Raw genomic sequence first — 22616 nt, forward strand, 5'->3', positions numbered from 1 at the left:
TTTTCTGATTTTAAACCTCTTTACGACAAACTGGGAGAGGGTTCTATACTCTTTTTGATATATGACCACCTAGGACACTACCCTTTTACAATATTTGGATCTGTGCTGTCTCTAATGCCAGAAACAGTCCAAATGCAGCATATCAGTACAGTTAATAGTGATATTGTTGTGGGGGGGAGGGGGGGGGGCTGGTGGTGATGAAAGAGGGCGGGCCTGCTTTCTTGCTCTGAATTCCATGAGTTGTCTAGTAAAATAAAGCAGCAGCTGATTGCTTTCTTCTCGGTGAAATACTTCAAACTCTAGGATGTAACTCACATGAAAGTAATCTAATGGAAAGAAAGCAAGAAATGTCTTTCCTTACTAGTGCAAGAGTTGGTTGCCACTGCGTCAAGCATGGTGCCTTTAACACCCATCTCTTTTTTTTGTAGAAGGTCTTGTCACGTGAACAGATTTCAATAAGATCCATAGTACAAGCCATATTTGAGAACACTAACTACAAAGCCCTTCTCCTCCCCCCCGCAGCCTGACCCCATCAAAAAAAGCTTCTGAGGCATCCACCGATGTCCTCCTGAGGGGGTATAAAAATCTGTAAGGGACATTGGATGTAGAGACCCCCCCCCCATTCGCAAACAGGAAATTTAGTCTATGTAGTGGCAGCTGTTACAGAATGGCGGTGGTGGGGCGGAGAGAGGAATTAATTTTTCTTGAGCCCTTACCTGGGGACAGCCACTGTCTATCCGCCATCTTCTCTTCTGACTCCAGGCAGCACAGAAGCACACAGGCTCCCAGACACCCTTAGCCAATCACGATGCTGCTGTCATCAGCATGACAGCAGTGTCGTGATTGGTCTGAGCGGCCTTGTTCGGTGCACAGACAGGGAGTGGGAACCTGTACATGTTCTCCACCAGGAGTTTGCAATACAGCTGGGTGTAGAATAAGTGTGCATCACTGTTTGGCCCACCCAAGACAGCTGGCCAAGCCATCATCCGCACTGAGACCTGCTCTGGCCAGCCCAGCCCTGCCCCTCACTTAGAATGTAAAACAACTGAGCCAGCATGGAAAAATAAAATGATAATAACATTGCGTTATCATTTTCTTTTTTCTTTTTGAACTGCTCACAGAGTAGTGGGGCAATGCTCCTCCACCTTAGCAGAGCAGCGGCAGCAGCCTTTGAATCCCCATGTAGTATCTGCTTCTCACCGGGTGACCATGTGAAAAGAGCCAGTATCATGTAACACACTGTGGCACTGCTTGCGTAGGAAGGTTTGTTGATTTCAGATGTTTCGCGACATAGGAAAACATATTCCAGGACTTGAAGATCTCAGTGTATTTTATGTAGGTCAAAATGAGCAAGCACACAAACACGAGTCTTTCCTCGCACCATAAATAATCATGTTAACAAGCCGTGCATTGTAATGTCAAAAGATAATTGAGGGTGACCACCTCACTCCAGGTCATAGCACATTGTATCTCCAGCAAAAACATTTATTCGGCTAGCACTTTAAAGTCCAAGACTAAAAACAATGTCTTTAATGACTTGAAGGTAGGTGTTCAGAAGGAAAGATGGACCAGGATTTGCTGTGTTCCCTTAAAAATTCTTAAGCAGATGCCTATATGTTTGTAGGATTCACTTTTATTTTGTAATACATTTAATTTCGTCTCTCCACTGACTGCTGTGTCACTTTCTTTCTTTTTTGCCCTGCTGTCTTCAGGACCTGAAGCAATTCGATGCCTTCCAGGAGTGGACGGATGGCTACGTGCGCTTCATTTACAGTCCGGATGACAAGAACGCACAGCGCCACCTCAGCGGATGGGCAATGAGGAACACCAACAACCACAACTGCCAGATCCTTAAGAAGTCCTGCCTTGGTGTGGTGGTCTGCAGCAGGAGCTGCACGCTGCTAGATGGGACCAAACTACAGCTCCGGCCAGCCATTTGCGATAAAGCCCGGCAGAAACAGCAAAGTAAGAGACTCCAATGGAACCTGCTAGTGTCTATCTGCTTGTTACTTACAATCTTTAGGTCTGATTCACAAAGAATGTGCATTGCCATGCTCTTGGAGTACTGGCTTCCTAGAAAATAACTGAAAGGAGCCAGGGAGTACTACAAAAGTAAGTCACAACTAATCACAGCAAAGTCTTCCTGAATTGGGCATCTCACCAAGGAAGAAATACGATTGGAAAATTCTTGTAGAAGAATATCTCCTTGGATTGAATGGAGAGGATTGTCCTCCAATGAAGGAACCTGGGAGACTCCTCAGAAGCCTTAAACTGCTCAAGCTCAAAGTAGTTCTTCATTAGCCCAAAAAAAAATGTGTTTTGGTGTGGTATCACAAAATAATTAGGGGCATAGCTTAGTCAATAATATTAGAGACTGAGACTTCCCAACAAGCGACATAGTGTACCCAACTAAAGAAGACAGTGAGCGGCCTGGGGCATAGATTGCAATGGGGCTGTTAGTGGAATTTTGCTTGGCATTTGGAAAAGTAGGGACCATTCGTGGTAGCATTAATAAATACATACAACCATAAGTTGGATGAACAACTTTGCAACCCAGAGTATACTGCAAAGACCAGTGGAATAATAAAGCAATGCTTGACAACTGTATACGCCAAGCACGACACAATGGCGCTTTTACAAAGTGACACACTGCAATGCTACACTCATATGGGTAAAACTAGCATGTAGGCACACGAGGCAGGGCATTGCGCCTCTCCAGTACTATGTTGCATGGTTGGCTTGATTGATTGAATAATGCACTTTATAACTACCTTCTGTGCAACAGATTGTAGTTTTAAAATGGTTAATGCAAGGCCGCAGGTAAAAAAGACTGCAGTCAGGCAAGGAGCCCTCTTGGGAAAGACTCCATTCCATTCCTCAGTGACTTACAAAAGCTTTGCCATAGTTATTTTGATATGCACTGCCTCATAATACTATTACCCCATACTATGATTGACAGACCTAGAGATGCGAATGCATGTAGCTCCATACTTAGAGAAGCCATTCACATAGCTATTCATGCCTTACAAAACAACAGTTTTCCTTATGCACTCAATTTTTAACTTCTGGGTGTTGCAGCAGACATTGCGTCAGACACAGGCACTCATCCACACACACACACTCGTGTACAGACATTCATGTGCACAGGCTCTTTGCACACACACATATTGTGTATTTGCAAAAGCACACATTGGCCCCAGGGGTACCTTGGCACTGAATAAAAGATGTCTAATGTTACCCAACTTGCTAGAAATCAATTCATCAACTTCAGAAGGATGAAAGGCTGAATGAATCTGCTGAGCTTCGAACGCATATTTCTGCTCAAACGCACTGGTCCACATACACATGCATGTACACACATAAACTCAACCATGTGTTCACATGCGCATGTGCACTCACTCATGCAAGGACACTCATGTGCACACAATCTTTACAGACGTATAACATACCTCTGCAAAAGCGCACATTTACCCCAGCTCTGTGGTACTTACTTTTATCGACCTCAGAATCTTGAAAGTTTGAGTGAGATTCATACACAGATTTCTACATACACATGCACACTCACAAATGCTGAGAAGCACATACACATGTACACAATATATTTTCCATGCACTTGTGCAGACACACTCATGAGTAGACAATGCACACATTTACAAACTCAAGTGCACACTCACCTGCACACAAACGCTTCATGTGTGCAGACTCACATATATACCACCGTGCTCATGTACATACACAGGGTCGTGTTCACAAGTACGCATGCACAAACAATTGTGCTCACACTCATGTGCCCTTATGTTCACACAAAGGAATGGCCACACTCTTGAGCAAACACTCACCCGTACACAGTCACATGCATACACACTCACATACAGTCCTATTCACACACATGCAAACAAGATTAAATACTATTTTTGTTTGCTGTAGCAAGTAGACTTTTTCTGTGGCAGCAGAGAAGCAACCCCCACCATCATCCCCAGGGACCACCCGAGAGGCCCTGCACGCCACTGCTTGAGAGCAGCAGGATACTTGGCGATGCTGGAGACCTGACTGAATGTGGACATGGGGAATCCAGGAAGACAGAGCAGGATGGATGACTCACTCTATGACTCCTTAGATCCGGCTCAGACAAGTCTGACTGTTTTAGTCTGTCTGAGGAAAGCTCTTTTGCTCAGAGGTGGAGGAAACACCAACAGGCACATACGTTTTGTCTGTAACTACAACCATTGTTGAATTAGGAAATTTATCTGGGGTCAATGTGACGGGGCCTGTCTCAGCCGCGGCCCGTGCAGGTAAGAGTGGCGGGGCAGGGCAGGGGCGGCTCTAGGCTCATGGCGGCCCTGGGCAGGGAGCGTAGGTAGGGGCCCCGAAAGAGGGGGTCCAGGCGGGGCCCCGAAGAGAGCGGGTCAGGGTGTTTGGAAGTGGAACAGAGCCGGAGGCCTCCAAATCCCTGCCAGGGGCTGCCACGCAAATATGTATCCATCCTCAGACGATTATTATATTAAGGATATATATTGGCGTGGCGGCCCCTGGGGTTTGGCGGCCCTGTGCAGGTGCACAGCTTGCACATGCCGAAGGCCGCCCCTGGGCATGGTTGGGGGGGGGGAGGATCTGCCAGACGACCACAAGGGAAAATTCAATGAATAATTAACTTTCCTTCATCCTCATATGTCAAAATCCCCCTTCATCCGGCCTTACTGACCCACCGCTCTCACCTGCACCGGCCGCGGCTGCTGTCCATACAGGGCACTGATTTCCGACCACGCATGCCACCTGCCCAGAACCCATTGACAACGTTGGACTCTCCAACAGTTAAACTCTCACCCTGCATGTACCAGGCCCAAACAGTCATCCACCTTATCCATTTACGACCCTGAATAAAATTGTCAGAATGTCGTCTGACAGAAAATCCCAGTCCTAAACATTTTCTACCAAAACTTCGCAGTATTGGGGATAATAATTGCAAATCTGCATTTATTTTTGTAGACAGTATTATTTATGTCAGACGATATTTCTGTGTACGGTATTCTGACACATAACCGCATGTATAATGTTCTTTTGGAACTCCTGCGCTCTGTTCTGATATACATTGATAAGTCAAAGTCAACATCACTCCTTTAAAATTGTACTTGGCCTTATATTTGTATGTATAGAGGCTGAATTATTAAACGTGATTAAATCAGATGCACACATTGTAAAAGCGTAATACACACATAAACGCCTAATTCGGTTTCACAAAGTTTTTTCACTGAAGTTATTTATGTGTAAAGAAACTCTGTCACTTGTGTGGAATTCTCCGCAAGTGACAATGAAGGAAGGAGAATTGTGTGTTCTTCACAGGGATTATTCAATGTAAATGTGGTGAACATCAGTGCTTAATTTGTAAAAAAAAAAACAGAAAAAAAAACTATTGCCAGGGCCCTCGAAAATAGAACTGAAAAGAAGGGGTCAAAGAGAGCACATTCCTAACACACATATGTACAATGAAAGACTGATAAGTCTCATTGTCGTTTCGCAATGTATGAAAATTATCCTATCATATCAACATTTAGACATAACAAACCAGCAGGAAGGTTCAAATTATCATTTTCTTTATTGGAAGATCCATAGGAGTAGACTTGACAATAGAACACCACACCTTGCACCATCCGTTGCCCCTGCCAGCGCTGCCAAAGACAGTGCCAACACAACAAATAACCGTCACACTCCTACAAGTATGACAATTCATACTCTTCCATACCCCCAAAGCTATCAGAATGGCTTGGGAGGCAGGTATTAGTCATTGTAAATGTAAAATGAATTCATGAAGAGCCGTTGCTGTGTTCATACCTAAATTAGGCAGACACCGCCACCATGTGGCAGACTATCATAAGCGCCAGTGCTGACAATCAAGTGCGGGTGCGAAACACCGGAAACCACTGGCTCAAATTAAGCACGGTGAGCACCTACAAAGTTGTACCTTTGTGAGGATTTATCAATATTTGCAATCCTTTTACTGCACTTCCACGTCCATCAAAATACACCTGGATGGCAGAGCCATAAAAGTTGCCAAAAGTGAGTGAAAGAGAGCATGACTCACTCATAGTTATTGGGGGTTGGGGGGGGGGTATGTGGAAAATTATGTACGTGTGGAATTCGAAAGAAAGAAAGAAAAAACTTCAGAGTTATGCATAAATGTCTCTTAAAACTTTCCTGTGCCCAATTTGAAGCATTAGCAAAAGTGAGAATGTGTTTGCAAAACACACACATCCTTCCCACACGTAATGGGAGATGGTCCTGAAAAAACAGATGCACTCCAAGCCCAGACCTGACATCCCTCCCCCATGGACTTTTAGGTCAATGCCTCAATGGATGCAAATAAGCTATTGCTTTGCTTGCTTTAGGCCTGATTGACAATGCTATTTACACACCTTTTTGTAACTTTAGTGTGCTATGACATCGTTTAGGTGCAACTGGGCCTTGCAAGTGCGACTGATCTGCTCTCTCCTTCTATTCACACTTAAATCTGCCTTTTATCTGGTACTGTACTGTTTTTAGGTCGAGCATCAGCCCGCGTGAACTGTTCGCAAGACCTGCTGTAATCACTCTAAGGAGTGTAATTACACATGCTGCTTGCCATTGGTTCACATCTCCATCGCTCTGATTTCCTGCTGCCTTATTTGCCTGTGCTCCTGATACATCACTTCCGTTTTTAAGCCGGGATCACTGGCTAATTACAGTTGCCTTACACTGTTGGTCTTTGTGTAATTTGTTTGGGGCTACTTACTTATTTCTATGTGTCCGCTTGACTGGTAGCCAGCACATCCGTTTTAAGTACAAGGGCGCCACACTTTGTTTCAGCGTGGCATCTGCTTTCACATTAGAAAAACACGAGGCATGTTTTATTTAAAAACATCACAGAGTAGGGGTTCCTGGTCGCAGATCTCCGAACCAGATTGTACTTTAACCGCACTTTATATTGAACTTTTGGTCCGCACGGCGCGGTTCAACCACCTCCATTTTATAGAAATACAATGAACTGAAATGCGAGTAACGGGCTTGCGGCAATTATGCACAGCGTGATTTTACGCCTGGTGGGATTGTTTAATAGGAGCATGCCAGAGTCTAGTCCCAAAGCATGCACTGGGTAACCATGCATCATGCATTGTCAGCACCTCAAGAGCTGCCCTTTGCTTTGCTAACAGGTTGTGAAAACTTGTGAACGCCTGTGAACTCCAGATGACTTGTGCCTCCTTATTCCATCTGCTTGTCTGCCATTTTTTGTTGTCCTCAATTTAGTTCCGAAGTGTCTCGAGAATGTTTAACACGTGATACAATAACAGACAACAACATAATGCTCCCTCCCACGCATATCCGCCTAGCCCTCTGCTGACCCCAGTGCCTTGACCCACGGGCCCTGTGCAAGAGTGCATTCTTTAGCTGGCCTAGTATTTATCCTGCTCTATTACAGCTGTGAAATATACCTAAATGACCATCATAAATAAACGTTGCTTTCGGCCTACCGCAGTGCCAAAAACAGACTAGGGCCAAATCAAACTTTCTGGTGAAAGTACAAAGTTGTGCAGAGTGTTGTGTTCTGACGTAGTATTTTTCAAAGCATATCTGGGTTTTTTCCCACTGTGCAGGTGTGACCTCGTAGAAGTTGTATATGCAATTATTTGATTAAAACAGATTTCTTTAACCGTTCTGTCGGCACTGCATGTTTAAAAAAAAACTATCCCAATATGGTAAACTAAGGGAAGGACGAGAAACAAGCGAACCTCTACTTTTTTATGAAACAAGGAGCTCGGCTCACAGGTCTACCGAGAATTTGCGCAAATCCCATGGATTGTTTGAAATAAAGATTTATATTTTTGCAATGAAGACACTGATTGAGCTTCTTTATTGATGTAATACTAACTTGGTAGTGCACCACTCCAGTTTTCTCAATCTACCGAGAATGATACCTCCTCCCATAACACTGTTTGTATCCAGTTCTTTTTAATACTTAGGTAGCGTTCTTCTTTTCTTTGTTATACCGGACTGGGAACCAAAACCGGCCCTGGCAAAGTGCTCGGCCGGCCCCCCAGGGGGAGGTTGGGGGTGCGACCGAGCTCTTTGCCGGGGACGGTTTTCGGCCGATTTTGTTACAGGGCAGATTTTGCAGCTATGCTGTAAAAACGGCCCACACCCTACCAGCGCACCGGGGGATTGCCCGGTGCCCGCAACGGCCAGTCCGGCCCTGTCTGTGTACGGGGTAAAAACTGCTCTGAAGTGTGAGTGTGCTTTGAAAACAGAGCTTATCTTATACCTGATGAGATGATGGCGTCTCTGCATTAGTAAACAGGAAGTTGTGCACAAGCACCAGGAATGAGGGGCCAGAGTAAGCAATACACACCATGGGCCAACTTTGTCTTAACTGCTCCAGGTGCAGGTATTGTCAACTAGTCTTAGTCCGTTTTATGTCAGTGTTGGTCTGCAATTTATGCATCTTTTTGGGTTTAACATCTCTTTTCAGCCTCCAGATTGAGGGGTAGCTAGTCAAGTGAGCGTTGCTCTAATATTATTTCCCACGGAATCGCAGTGTTCATCATGTCCACTTTAAAAATGCTGCCTGACCCCCGTTTCCTCCTCCTATCTCAGTGCCAGTGTTGCTGCTGCTTCTTTATTTCTTCCAGCCTGTGCTGCTTCTTTTGTTTTTCCTTCTTTCCGCTCACCTTCCCATTGTCTGTGTTAATTCTTCACCCCACCTCTCACTCTGCCATTGTATGTGTTTCCCCCACCCAAATTAAACAACCACTTGCAATGCATTAGGTTTCGCATTTGCGAGATTTTGCGCTATTGGCATTGTAAATAACAATGCCTTTTATTTATGTGTTTGAAAAACATGCCTTTTATTTATGTGTTTGAAAGGCATTGTTATTTAATACCAATGGGGCAAAGTTTCAAAACTGCGAGACCTATTGCATTGCAAATGCTTGTTAGTTTAGCTAGTATTTTGAAACGTACCTATTTATGTATTACCGCCATCTGAGACTTTGTCGACACCAAAAGCGAGTGTATTGTTAATGCTTATAAACTCGCCAGGGTTAAAGGTCATGTGACTCACGTCCTTTAATACATCTGAGAGGTCAAAGGTCACATGACGGCACGCCACTTCACTCACCCTGTTAGTTTCGGCGACACCCGAACATTGGACTTTTCTTGGTTTCCCAGAACACTCCTGAGTTGGGAATTCTGACGAAAATGCGCACCAATAAATGCCAATATGTTGTACTGACACCTTTGTTGCACAGTTTGTGTTTCCAGTGTACTTGCACTCATGTCGTGAATGTTATACAGTGCATCATTAACCATCAGACTGTCTCTCAATGCACTATGATTTCTGTTTATTTTTCACAGAAAAGCTCTGTAACAACTGTAACTCGGCCCTGGAGCTGATCCCATGTCGGGGACACAGCGGTTACCCGGTCACTAACTTCTGGCGCCTCGACGGCAAGGCCGTCTTCTTCCAGGTAGGGACTTTGCTGCACGTGCGCTTGTGTGGCTTCGCCGAACCGTCATGTATGTTCTCACATCACTTACAAATGATGAACTGGTATATTACACTCTAATGTTAATGTCCAAATCTACATAGATAAATGACCTCGAGTCAAACAGAGGACTTTTGATACTTTCACGTATTTATTTTGCGTGTTGTGAACTTCTAAAAGACTGTAAAAGTGTTAAGATAATAGACATAACTTCTGTCCCCAAATATCAAATTTCTTAATGGCTGGGATGTAATAATCGAGCAATACTGATAGACGGTTGTATGTCATTACAACGCGGGCTTTTACCCCGCATTCCATTACAACGCGGGGATTACAACGAAAGTCGTTACAACGACTTTCGCTGGAGGGTGCTGGATAGTGGAATAGTTTAATTTTCTATTCCAACGCCAGCCCACGTTGACAGTAGGGAAGGTGTTGGATAGAAAATTAAACTATTCCCTATCCAACAGCGCCCTCCAGCAAAAGTCGTTGTAATGGCAGTGCGGGGTAATCCCCGCGTTGTAATGGCTGTTCTCCTTGATAGACAACAGTGAGTGCTCTTTGCTATAAGGAGCAACAGATTTCTAGGGTAAAAATGGACCTCACCATACCAAAGAGGTACCAACATTAAAATAGCTTATCTTACGATTAATAGTGGCCGATTGAAGGCAAAGAACAAACAAACGCAATTGAGGTGTTAATAAATATTTTTCTATATAGGCATTATACTTGGATTTCAGAACTTCTGTCCAATCCAAATCCGCCATTCTTTCCCCAGCACCCTTTAGGCACACATGCTTTTAATTAAGTTGGAATGTTATTCCCCTTCCAAAAATGGGAAACACATCAATGGGGTACAAGAGAATTAAAAAATCTAACAAAGCTTTAGGTTCAGGACTAAAACAGCTACTGCCAGTAGGTTATGTTGCAAACTGTATCAAAAATATGCAACAACATTTCTACAGTAGGGGGCATGCAAATATATGCAGCTCCCCGACTAAAAAGGTATTAAGTCTGCAGAAGAAGTTAATGAATTATATTTTTTAATACATGCTTAAATTCGGCTTGTGAATCAAGGAACATTTATCCTTCACTGTTTTTATCACTCTGCATACTCATCTTTTCTCCATACAGAACACCAAAAGAATAAGATACAAACTATCAACAAGATGAAAAAGACAAAAAAGCAGTTTTTAAAAACATATATTAATAGATTAACAATAGAAATAGTTATTTTTTTCCGCACCTTTTGTGTATATCTTAATTTCTTCTGGAAGAATCATCCAGAATGCAGTAGGGCTTGTAAACGGAAAGTTTTTGGCACTACATGTGGCCACAAAAGTAAAAAAGAGTGATTAAAGGTGCTTCCCACGAGGCTTCTGGTGTGGTGTTGACTCATGGGTGGCTGTAGTGTAGATGATCAGTGAAGGAGGAATTCCTACAATCTATGGTGCTGTGTCTTTGCCATTGTAAATTGTAGTTCAGCAAAGTCCATGAAGGAGATTGTTAATAATTTTTAGGAAAACAAAAGCTGGTCACAGGAAGTGATTACATAAAAAAAATCCTTTTAACTTCTATGACATGTGTTTTAGATTCCTAAACAGTGACACAGTTAGATGACAACCCTGAGCCTTCATTTATTTTAAATCCTCCCTGCTACACACGTTTCCCCATTGTAGGTATTCTTGTTCTTGCCATGGATCTAAGGTAAGCAAAGTCTTAGCAGGTTAGGGTACATTTAATAACAGTAGAACAGGTAAGAACAGTATAGAAAATCAAGATATATTAAAAGCTTTAATGCACTCCACATCAAAATAAATTAATGTTGGTGATCATTTTACTGTGACAGCAATATGTTTACTTTTCTGAACTTATCACAACTATGACCACATATCTCTCATAATAGGCAAAAGGAGTACACGATCACCCAAGACCAGAGAGTAAATCAGAGACGGAAGCACGAAGAAGTGCAGTGAAGAGACAGATTTCTTCTTCTCACCTATCTCAGAAAAAGAGAGCATTAGAGATTGAGGTACGTCAAAAGTAGATATAACGTTTTTTTTTTTGGCTAATCAAATTCTTGAAACAAACCCATATTTGAATTTTGTGCCAAAGTTTTGATCTGACATCCCTTTAAGTACCAAACAAGACCCATTGTTCACATCCTTCAAACAGTTCCTGTAAAATTACCTTCTCTTGAATGGGCTGAACCCTGTTGAAATCATCTTTTGCTTTCTCGTGGCACAAATAACATCTACCCACCATGACTCCATATCTTGGTATGGAACAAGAATATCATTGCCAAACTTTTGTCTGACATAAATGTTGTGCCTAAATATCCTTTGCCAAAGTATTGGCACCATTGGAGTTAAAACAGAAAATCATCACTGGGATAGTATTCTTTCAACAGCTATTGGTGTAAGTAGATATTTCTATAAATTATATCCTAACACACATCCCTATATCACACACTTCTCTAGGCAACCTTAGTAATGACAAGCTGCAAGGACTTCCATACTTACAAACCAGTATATGTGACCTCCCCATGTCTTCTTTTCTAGCAAAGATGCCGTATTTATGACTTCTCCTCATTTATGGACCATTATAAATGTGCAGGCCTATCGTATTCAGATATCCTATGTAAATCCTTCAAATATCCACTAACAAGCCTGCGCTACTAAAAAATATAAATAAATAAAATACAAAGGGGAGATTTCCTCAAGGAGAAAAGTACCCAGACTAACCATTTGGGAACGAAGAGCCAAGAGCTTTGGAAGAAGGGGTACAGGCAACCATTAACAACCTCTCCAGCAGGATTTGGTGGTCCACAGCATAAAAGTCTGTAGTAGCTGCCGGTGGTGGGAGTGCTGCGGGGCGGAGGAGCGGGGCGAGGGTGGAGCAGGGTGGGGGGTAGTAAACTATGGAATACGGCCCAAGGGAGGTAACTAAACAAATAAATAGATAAAACGAATTTCGTTGCACGCGCAGCATTGATGTTTGTTTTATTATTATTTTTTTTTACTTACCTCTGTTCGGCCGTATGCTGTAGTTTACTACCCCCACCCTGCTCCTCCCCCGCCGCCCAACAGCACTCCCACCACCAGCCGCTACTGGAAGTCTGTAAAATCTTGAGTGCCTTTAGAGACAGACCTCCAGCCACTTCAACTTGTTCACTCACAAAGATTCTAATTTGTTTATGATACGACAGAGCATACGATTGTGCTATAAGTGTAGGATGTATCCATCATGGTGGAAGCAAAGGGGAGCAAAATATGCTAGCTTTGGTGCCCTCCAAAATTGAGGTGAGTTGGCTATCTTGAGGGCATGCATAGGAAGATTTGAGTACAAATTTAGTGGCAAGAGGGCCAATTTCCTGTATGTTAAGCTGGCAATATGGCCCATAAACTTTTAAGACATGAGGAAAATATCCACTTTGCACCGTTGTAATGATTTCAAGAACTTATATCCAGGGATCCTGGACTGGAGATCTGGGCGGTGCCACTGTTTTTTTGTGTGCAAATTTACCAGCAGCAACCATTGCAATAATCAAGTAATGCATGGGTTTTAGTTGCAATCTGCATCAATACACCTTCAAAATTGAATCCTGTCCATTCTACTTGCATTACTGGAGCGTTTGACAAGAATAGACAAGACAGGGTACCAACTTTTGCCTCAAACCATACCGTATAATCAGTGAGATCCCTCAATAAAAATATCACTGGATGATTCCTTCTCTCATTTACTTTTCGATTTCACGTTTAAGGACAGCATCCTTGATGAACACACTTCATGAGGCCATCCACACCCAGTGTTCTTTTCTTTAGGCTGTCAGTGCTCAAGCAAACATAAGCCATATTTCATTAGCATGACTCAGAAGATTTGCCAGAAGTCATGCGGAATATTAGGCAGTGATATCACTTTTTTAGTGCCATAGGCAAAACTTTTGGATCTCTAGGCAAAGTGAAATTTACCTTCTCCCACCTAGGCAATGCTTCCAGACTCTGGACCTGATTTTGCAAAGGGCCGCTGCACTCGTGGCGGCAGCCCCATAGTCGTGGGGGAGTTTCCACACTCAGGGAGGAGTCTCCACAATGAGTATTCTCATTGAAAAGATTCCGCCCCAAGTGCGAGAATTCTCCCACGAATGCGGGGCCTTCGCCACAACTGCAGAGGCCCTTTGTGAATCAGTCCCTCAGTCTTACACCTGTAACTGGTGACACTCTTAACTGCCGCATACAATTCCCAGGACACCATGGGGCATATTTCTGAGAGAGTTGTGTCACGTCTGCATGACGCAATGTGCTACATGCTCTGTGCAAACCTCAAATTTTTCAGATTTTTGAAGCCACGCAAAGCCATTTTGCTTAGCTTTTAGTGGCTCAAAATATCTGAAGTAACCCATTGCAGCACAAATCGCTGCATGACCTTACTCTGCCCTGGTATGGTGTTCCATGGGGGTTGCATGGGCGTTTCCACACTACTCCCATGGTTTTTGATGAATTTCCAGACTGACCAGACCTTGTAAACCTGGGAATGCGCCAAAAAGATACACCTCCCCAGGAGAGATGTAATGAGGAGAAATATCCTTTTTTCTCCTCGTTACTTCCTCCTTCTATGAGTGCTGCATTTAGCAGAACAAATAGACCAAGGAATATGCCTTCCAGGATTGTTTTTGTGCTGGAGGATATCTTCCTGCATAAAAACAATCATGCATGCAACGCAGGCAACCTTACCCCATAGTGCAAGGGGACCTGCTTTGGTGCTTGTCAGCCCATTTTGCACCAGCGCAGGGGAGAAAGTCAGGAATGCACCCTTTCCCAGTAATGCAGTGCAAGGTGATTTTCTGTGCTACCATTTCATAAATATGCCCCTTTATTTACAGTTGGCTATCTCAAACATTCTGAAGATTTACACCAGAAATCGGTATGCAAACGTTGAACAAGTGTGGTCAGTTGTTTAGTCATTGGTCCCTAGCAGTCGTGGGCTCCATTGATTGTTGAGGTGTCTCGGGAAACGGAAGCTTTTTGTGTGAGATCCAGTGGAATTTCCAAACCATTACAGGCACTAAAATTATATGACGATTAATGACCAAATTATATGGTAGGGTTGATTAAGTTATACACAGATAAAATGCAAACTATGCAAAATAATGTGCCCATATAAATGTCACTGTTTTGTCACATTAGCAATCACTAGTAGAGTTTCGATAAAAGATAAAAGTGTCGCCTTATTATCACCAGGTTTACACAAAACAGCAATCAACAACAAAAGGGGACCATTTAACCTCTACAAAAAGTCTGCTGCTACATGGCACCACATTGGCACTTTTCTAAGTAACTTTTGATCCGTTTGAGTTAGAACCATGTTTTATTATTCTATTGTGTAAGTTGTGCACCAGATGGTGAGTTATGTGGCAAGGGCTGAACATCTATATTTAAATATAAATGCCACAGCTGCAGAATGGCATAATTTCAATGTCTATCCTCAGTCTAAAGATGCAGTGCCAAATAGCATCTTATAGCTAGGCCTGGGCAGAGCTTGCGGAGTTTCACTCAGCGGAATTCTGCAGAGTTACCAAAAAACTCTGTGAGATGCCACAGTGTTCTGCAAGTGGGCAGAGTATTCCATGTGGCTGCGAGGGTGCTGAATATGTATGGGTGCCGTGTCTCCTTCACGTTGTTTGATAAAAGCGGCTGCTTGTGCTTGAGCTAAGTAACTAAGTTTAGATTTTCTATACCTAACTCCACATATAAGTACATAGATCTTCAAGGTATGTAGATGTGGGGTTAGAAACAGTAAATCGATATTTCCCTATAGGCACTTACCTTTCGATATTTGGTCCCTCAATATTCTCGACCATAATATTCTAAGATTGATAGTCAGTAGTACAATCCATAAAACAGCCAAAAGAGCACAAGTGTTTTGACCCACACTTGGAGCTGTGACTTCCTTAAAGCCATGTGTTCACAACACAAATCCAGTTCCTTCGATGTGGTCTCTGTTCTTTTGTGCGCTCTAGTAATAGAGTTGTCAAAATCAGTAATAGTTTAAAATCCACATCTACTGAGGAGCCGTAACAACCAAAGAGTAGTAAGCACAACTACAGGATCACATGACTAATCTATGAACTTTATTCAGTTTTGGTGTGAAAGCCAAAGCCTGTGGTTCCTGGACTAAGTACTAAATCTGGAGGCGGGTCTTCCTCTGGAAATTCTTCCACCACATGGATAGTAGGGTGGAGGAACTGCTCTCAGAATAACACAGTGTCTCCATAAAAGTGCCTAAGTCTTCCAGATAAGCACACATTTCCATTCGAATTAGTATTTTTTCACAGGAAATGCTGATTCTGTGGATTTTCCATTCAGACATGGAGATGCTGTGTTTTACGCTGTAGGTAAAACCTTCAGGTAGAAAAAAACATGTGAATTGGGTCCATGATGTCAATGTCATTCTCTTAGCTATTTCTAGAGATCAGATGCTGTGGGCTTTAGATGGTTATTTGAGTACTTTTTGCTACTGAGTAAAGTGCAGCAGAGTGCCTGCAGGGGGACATGATGGCTCTATATACAACAAAAAATGGAAATACATATATAAATAGCCTGGGTTGTAACATCAATTGCTGAATAATCAATATGGTCGCATCTGGATGGCGCTAGAAGGGTACCCTGCTGTATATTTATGTCTTTGGATTGAATTGTGTCAGTTAAAATTATTACCACACTTAATGAGTAATGTATTTGTTTTTGTAAAGCATGTGTAGTATCTTTAGACCTGTAAATGTTAACAGGAACAAAAATACCTAAGCAACAGTCCTGACTCTTGCATGCGTTTCTCCTCCAAGTTAATATCTGTGCACAACTAAATGGGGACTAACAAGCATACACGGTAACAGAGGCCATTTTGGATACAATATTACACCTTGCACTCAGGTTTACACCAGCAGTTACCACCAGATAAAACCTGGTGGTACGTGTCTGGCTACACACGGGAGAAGAGTAAATTGCACTCAAATACAACGCTAAACTCAATCAATCAATCGGGATCTGTACAGCGTAGCTGCTTCTTCTGTGAGGTTCTCGAGGCGCTGTGGGGTCCTGCTGCGGGATCACACTGCCTGTTCCTATTGGTTGAACATCCAGGTCTTGAGGTCCTTCCTGAACTGTTGGAGCGATGTGCATAGAGAGGGTGTTCCAGGTCTTAGCTGCTGTTAGCCAGGTGGATGCATTGGGTAGCTGCTAGGGAGAGGGATCTGGAATGGAGTTCCCTAGCAGGTTGGTGGAAATTCACTTAATTTGTTGAGGTACGCTGGTCCTTCATTGTGTAGTGCTTTGTAAGAGTGGGTGAGCAGCTTGAACTGGTATCTCTTCGAGACTGGTAGCAAATGGAGTTTCCTGAGGTGAGGGGTGGTGTATGTCTTTCTTGGTAGGTCAAGGATGAGTCTGGCTGCTGTGTTCTGGATGGTCTGGAGTTTCCTCAGGAGAAGTGTAACTCTCACTCAACTTCTAATTTAAGTTAGGGGTAAAAAGAGATTCAAAGTCAATTTGCACCATTCATGGGCCCAATTACAAGTCAGATGGTATGAGATTCCTTGAGGTTACTGCTGCACCTGATCACAACTGACCATTTGTTCCTGTACCCATAATCATTATGTCTAGGAACATCAGGCCAAAAAACGACACCTGGTAAAATCACATAGGAGTTAGGGCAGGGCTGCGGGCATCTCCACACCCCAACCCCAACCTAGTGCCTGCAACTCCAAAGGGAAGCATGGAAAGCTCCCCCTGCCTTTCAACATCATGCCCTGCCCCAGATGCCCTCAAACACCCTGCCCCCCACTCCTCTCACACACATCAATCACCCCATACCAGTTTACCACATGTTTAAAGAACAACGTAAATGGTAGTGGAAACTGCAGACTAGGGGTCCTACTTAGGCTTTTTACTTGACAAAACCTGGTCAGCAAGTTATTCCCCACTGTGGCCGAATACCTCCTAATAGCCACAATCCGCATGGGCATTACAGCCAGAAATGTTAATTATGGCCACCCGGTATCCCAGACCCTACATGCTCATATTTTGTATCCTGGTATCCCAGAAGCTACTAACTCATATTTTGCCTTTTAGCAGTGACTTGTAGAGGTCTAAGCGATTACCTAGGTTTATTGGCCTCTATTGGCTGCACGAGAACATTTTTAGTTCGCAGTTCTGGAAACTGTTACTATAGTTTTGAAACATTGCCTCAAACGTTGCTAACATATGACAGAAGTAATAAACGTGTTGGTTTATTTCTTTGTGAAGACTTTATATTGGCTGGAAAATAAATAATTCTTCTATTTGGTTTTCATTGCAGACAGGAAGGTATCACGACAGCGGAGGCCATTTTAGCAACCTCCATCCGTTGTCGTGCCTGGAAGGCCCAGAGCGCTTTGGCATCATTGCTGACCCAAGTTTCCCTGTTCCGGCTCAGCATTACCCATCCTTTCAGAACCCAGAGCTTTACAAAGCCACTTACGACTCAGCCAGCTTTCAGGGGGAGGCAGTGTCACCATTTCAGAAGTGTCCTAATCCTAGAATCTATGTGCCGAGGACACCATGCAGTTATGAATTCACCATGCCCGGCTACTTAGGTTCCAGCTCTTACCCAGCTTTTTACAAAGATCTGAACAATGGCCCTGCTGATTCTGACCACATTCCCTTGAGTGTTCCCCAACACAGCTCCAATGCCCTCAACGTCCATGATAGGAGCTGTGAAGTCCCAGGCAAACATCACGGCTGGAAGCAAATTTTTGGAAAAACTGGTTATGGAGATCGAAATGACTATGGACAGATCCAGGCCACCACTGGACACCCATATTACAAAGGGGACTACACCTGCAGGTATGGTAGCACCCCTTCTCCAGCAGCACCGGCCCTGCAGACTGTGATCACCACCACCACCAAGGTGTCCTACCAGGCGTACAAGCCGTCAGTGGTGAAGTTCACAGACAATACGTGTGAGGGCAAAAACCTCCAAAACTGTGGCCACCTTCCAGACAATGCCCTGGAAACAGGCTACCCGGAAGTGAAAGTGCAAGAGGACTTTGGAGTGATCAAGACGGCACTGGGTTACCAGCAGGATCCTGTCCCCATCAAAAGTGACCGGCTTGAGAACCTGGACACGTACCGATACCCATACACGGGAAACAGTTACCCAGAGCGCATGGGACATTCATTTACATTTGAAAACAGTGACTTCTGAGCAATGAAATGAACTCTGGAGACTGGATTAAAACAGATTTGAAATTGTACATTGCGAGCTGGAGATTTGCTAAATATGTAATTTTTCCTCTTTGTTTAATTTTAAATCACATTTAACTTTGAGTCCTAGTTTCAGGAAGTGAACATGCTTCATTTTCATTGGAGTAATTGGTTTATTTATTTTGTCATTGAGCCCCGTCACGACTATCCTATGCCTCTCTCCATTGCACAACCAACTCATCCGTCTCCTCAATGAATATGTGGGAGCCAGAAAGCGCAGGAATCCACACAGGGGCTAAAGCTGGATACAAAGATTCTGGGCTGATCAAAGTGTAAGGTTTTATGCCCTGAGCTATGACAACCTATGCGAGGACCCCAAGAGTTTACCTCTTCCCACCACCCACTCGAACAACCTGTTAACAGCTCCAGTGTAGATGGTAGCGGTAAGTGGAGTGCCTTGATGCTTGCAGCATTGCCACATTGGATGGGATTCATACCTGTCAACTTGAAGAACAATCCCACTGTGTGAGGTAGGGCGGTGACTTTAAAGGGGCGGTGCATCATGCAGAGAAGTACTTACAAGACACTTTTGAACCCCACCTCGCTCCCAAGCCCCATACTCCCATAAACAAAGGCTGGTGCCAATGTTGTGGAGTGTTTTCACACCCCTTAATGGACTTCGGCAGTTCAAAGCCTCGGAAAACGAGCTGGGAAACCACTATTTACAGTGGTTTTCAGCTCATTTTCCCTGCCAAAGTGTGATATTGGCTGGTCACTGGGAGACAGTGTGATGGCAGCTGATATTGTGTGTCACACAGTGGCATTGTGTGAGTTGGCGGGTATGGAGGTTTCCCCTGCCAGTGCTTGGCTTCAACCCATGCATTCGGGCCAATTTGCCAAGAACCACAATTTGTTCCTTTATGAAAGTATAAACTCCGGCATGTGTTGGAGTTCAACTGCTCATAGTTTATTAACGTTTTCACAATACATGCACCGCTCACAGGCAAGGCAAACCAATTTTAATATTTTCTATGATAAATATAGTAGCAAACATGGCAATAATCCTCCTCCAATGATCAGGCAAAGTTGAATTCTATCTGAGGTGTTCCGTCTTTGAGGTACCTTCTATGCTGGATGGCAGGCTTAACTTGCTAACCACTGTTAGTACTTGGTAACTGCCCCAAGCCAGGCTTGGCCTGTGAGTGCCATGTCTGTTTTAGGGTAACTCCACCTGTTCCAATTTTAGTCAGCATCCAAAGGCATACTGTTGGAAACCATCCTCTCCCATTGGTCCGTCTTTCTGACTGGGCAGGACTCCTGTAATCTTGAGCATGATCACTAGATTACCACTCATGTCATCTCATTGTCCTTCTTCTCTTTTCCATTTGGCGAGGATGGGAGGCTGCAAGTTGACAGCCCTTACTGTGGCTCCCTTCTCCAGGGGGATACTTAAGTTGCCCGCGGACTGCCCCCTACTGGTTAGCCAAGGATAGCGTGCCAATTGCTTTATTCTTGGCTTTGCACTCTTTATTTGGAATTGGCACTGCCCCATTGGTAGGCTTTGTGAAACTCACCTCCTCCACTTCTGACGGCAACCCCCCTTCTTGTCTCCTATGTTCTTTTGTCGCAGACCCTTCGTGCTACCCTTGGGCTTTCGGGCCTCTGATGCCCCTTACATAGGCAGGCTTGCATTAAACTATGCTGTTCTCCACTTTGGTACATCTGCTGTGCATTCACGGCTTAATGGCTTTTGACATGCATGACCAGAACACGCCATGGCGCACCCAGAGTTCCGACATTCACACCTGCACCTCAGTAGATGCGCTGTATCACTATGGTAGGTCACACGTCATTAAGATGGTCATAGCTCTGCCATTTGAAATGTGTAAAGGGGCATCTGACGCTCTCTAAAGTGAAGGGCTGCGTTTTATTACAGTTTTCTGATGGCGTTTCATATTTGTGCAGCTAAGAACGTATTGCAGGCCTTTTGTAAACGTGCTTCAATAAAATGTACAGACCTAAACCTCGGACAACCTGTTCACCTTTCTTCTCAGCCAGACGGATCTCAATGGGAAGTGCTTAGGTGGATCAGGTTTTCTAGTCGCAGTTTTGCTGTTTTTGTTTGTTGTATAGGTTGATTTTGAGCATATTGCCTAGCCTTTGTGAAACCTGTCAAAGCACTAGGAACTGACACATTTTTCACACAAATATTTCCGGTGTAATCTAGGGGTCAGTCCCTGCCCTACAGCCCTGCATCCATGGGCTTCAGGTAAGTCTCTTAAACCCTCACTGCTGTGGCCCTGAATGACCCATGGAATATCAGGAGCTAAAGGCAACATCAGAAATAACATATGCTAATCAATCACTCATACGTTACCAGGGACAAATCCTCCAGGTAATTTCTGGAGGACTTTGGGCCTGATGTAAAAAGATTACATTTGCAAAAGTTGTTTAGAAATTGATCTAATTTTGCAAACTGACTTATTTACTAATAGATCAGTTCACAAAATATCTATTTGCAGGGGGTCGCAGAATAACCTGCCTAATTAATATTCTTTAGGCAGCTTGCAATTTGGGACTTCCTGTGATTGGTTATAATCACAGTGATGGTGGCCCACAAGGAACAGCAGAGCATAATCCCTGAGATTTTATTCCAAATGGTAGCCTGAGTTCCTTAAAGGAAACAAGGTTGCTTCCATTTTGGAAAACGCTGCTGAGATCAGGCAGTGGTACTCTGGGGCACTGCCTGCTCCCTCTGAAGTTGTCAAACCAATTCCCAAAGGAGCAGGGGACCCCAGGGGAGACCCCTTCTCTTTGCGAATCATTTACACCCCCAACTCAGGAGTCTGTAAATCATGAATGCTTTGCAACCACAATGACAGATGCAAATAGTTGATACATCCGGTTCTGAATCGCTACAAAAACCGTTTCTAATCACATTTAGAGATTTGCAAAACTTTTAAAATCACTAAATGGGTTTAGTACATAAGAAAAAGCTTTTTGCCACTCACAAACAATCTGCTTTAGCGAATCGATGGGAGGGTTTGCAATCAGTAAAAATATTTGTACATCTGGCCCCTTGTCTTTTGTAAAAAGCCCACTATTACAATTTTACTTTAGAGAATCAGCGTGTCAGTAACACGGATTCCTGCATGTTATTCCACATCGCATATTGGTCTACATGGGATAGATCTCTGATCAACAGTAATACTTGAATGTGGTATAACTAATGCCCCAGTATCAGTAACATCTAATGTTGTTTTGCTAGATCTTAAATCCTGATAGCTGGTAATGAGGGCCTTAAAGGGTAAAGACAGCCTGGAGTCAGAACAGCAATGGGTTTGCTTAAATCACTCGTCCTACGAGGAGAGGTTAAAGCAATAAAATACATACACATCAAATTATGGGATTGAGAGCATAAAATATCAGCCCTCAAGTTCCCAAATATACTGCAAATGTCAAGTATTTTTCAGGAAATTCATCATGTTAGTACTGAAGGGCTTGATATTGAGGGCCAACCGTCAAGAAAGGCAAGTGAATTCATGTAGCAGGTTGTCAGTAGTAGAATCTAGAGCTATATTTTAATTCCAAAGGCCTTATTCAAACGTGCAGTGAACTTTAGCATTATTAAATATTTTTAATGACAATTTCTCAGAAAACAAACATGAAAGGTTCACCTCTTCCCAATCAAACGTTAGCACTTATTAAATGTAATAAGGCAACCCAATGTTACCCTATGAGAGAGGTAGGCCTCACAAGGCCAAGTCCAACAATTTCCCCGTTCCTTCTTATACATTATTATGGTGAGGTGTACATTGTGAACACACACACACTATGCATTCTGATGAAAAATTCCCTGATCAACAGA

General features: G+C 43.4%; 1 protein-coding gene across 1 annotated transcript in view; it reads left to right on the plus strand.

Moving 5' to 3' along the window:
* The window catches only part of GCM2 (glial cells missing transcription factor 2), a 49004-nt gene extending 27390 nt beyond the window's left edge, over nucleotides 1–21614 (plus strand). The window contains exons 2-5 of the mRNA XM_078685783.1: nucleotides 1713–1965; nucleotides 9382–9494; nucleotides 11419–11544; nucleotides 17862–21614. Coding sequence (XP_078541909.1) covers nucleotides 1818–1965; nucleotides 9382–9494; nucleotides 11419–11544; nucleotides 17862–18749 — 1275 coding nt within the window. The 5' untranslated portion in view covers nucleotides 1713–1817 and the 3' untranslated portion in view covers nucleotides 18750–21614. The remainder of the gene's footprint in view (nucleotides 1–1712; nucleotides 1966–9381; nucleotides 9495–11418; nucleotides 11545–17861) is intronic.
* The last annotated feature ends 1002 nt before the right edge of the window (nucleotides 21615–22616 follow it).

This window comes from Lissotriton helveticus, chromosome 4_1 (assembly GCF_964261635.1).
Source record: "Lissotriton helveticus chromosome 4_1, aLisHel1.1, whole genome shotgun sequence".
In the NCBI taxonomy this organism is placed as follows: domain Eukaryota; kingdom Metazoa; phylum Chordata; class Amphibia; order Caudata; family Salamandridae; genus Lissotriton; species Lissotriton helveticus.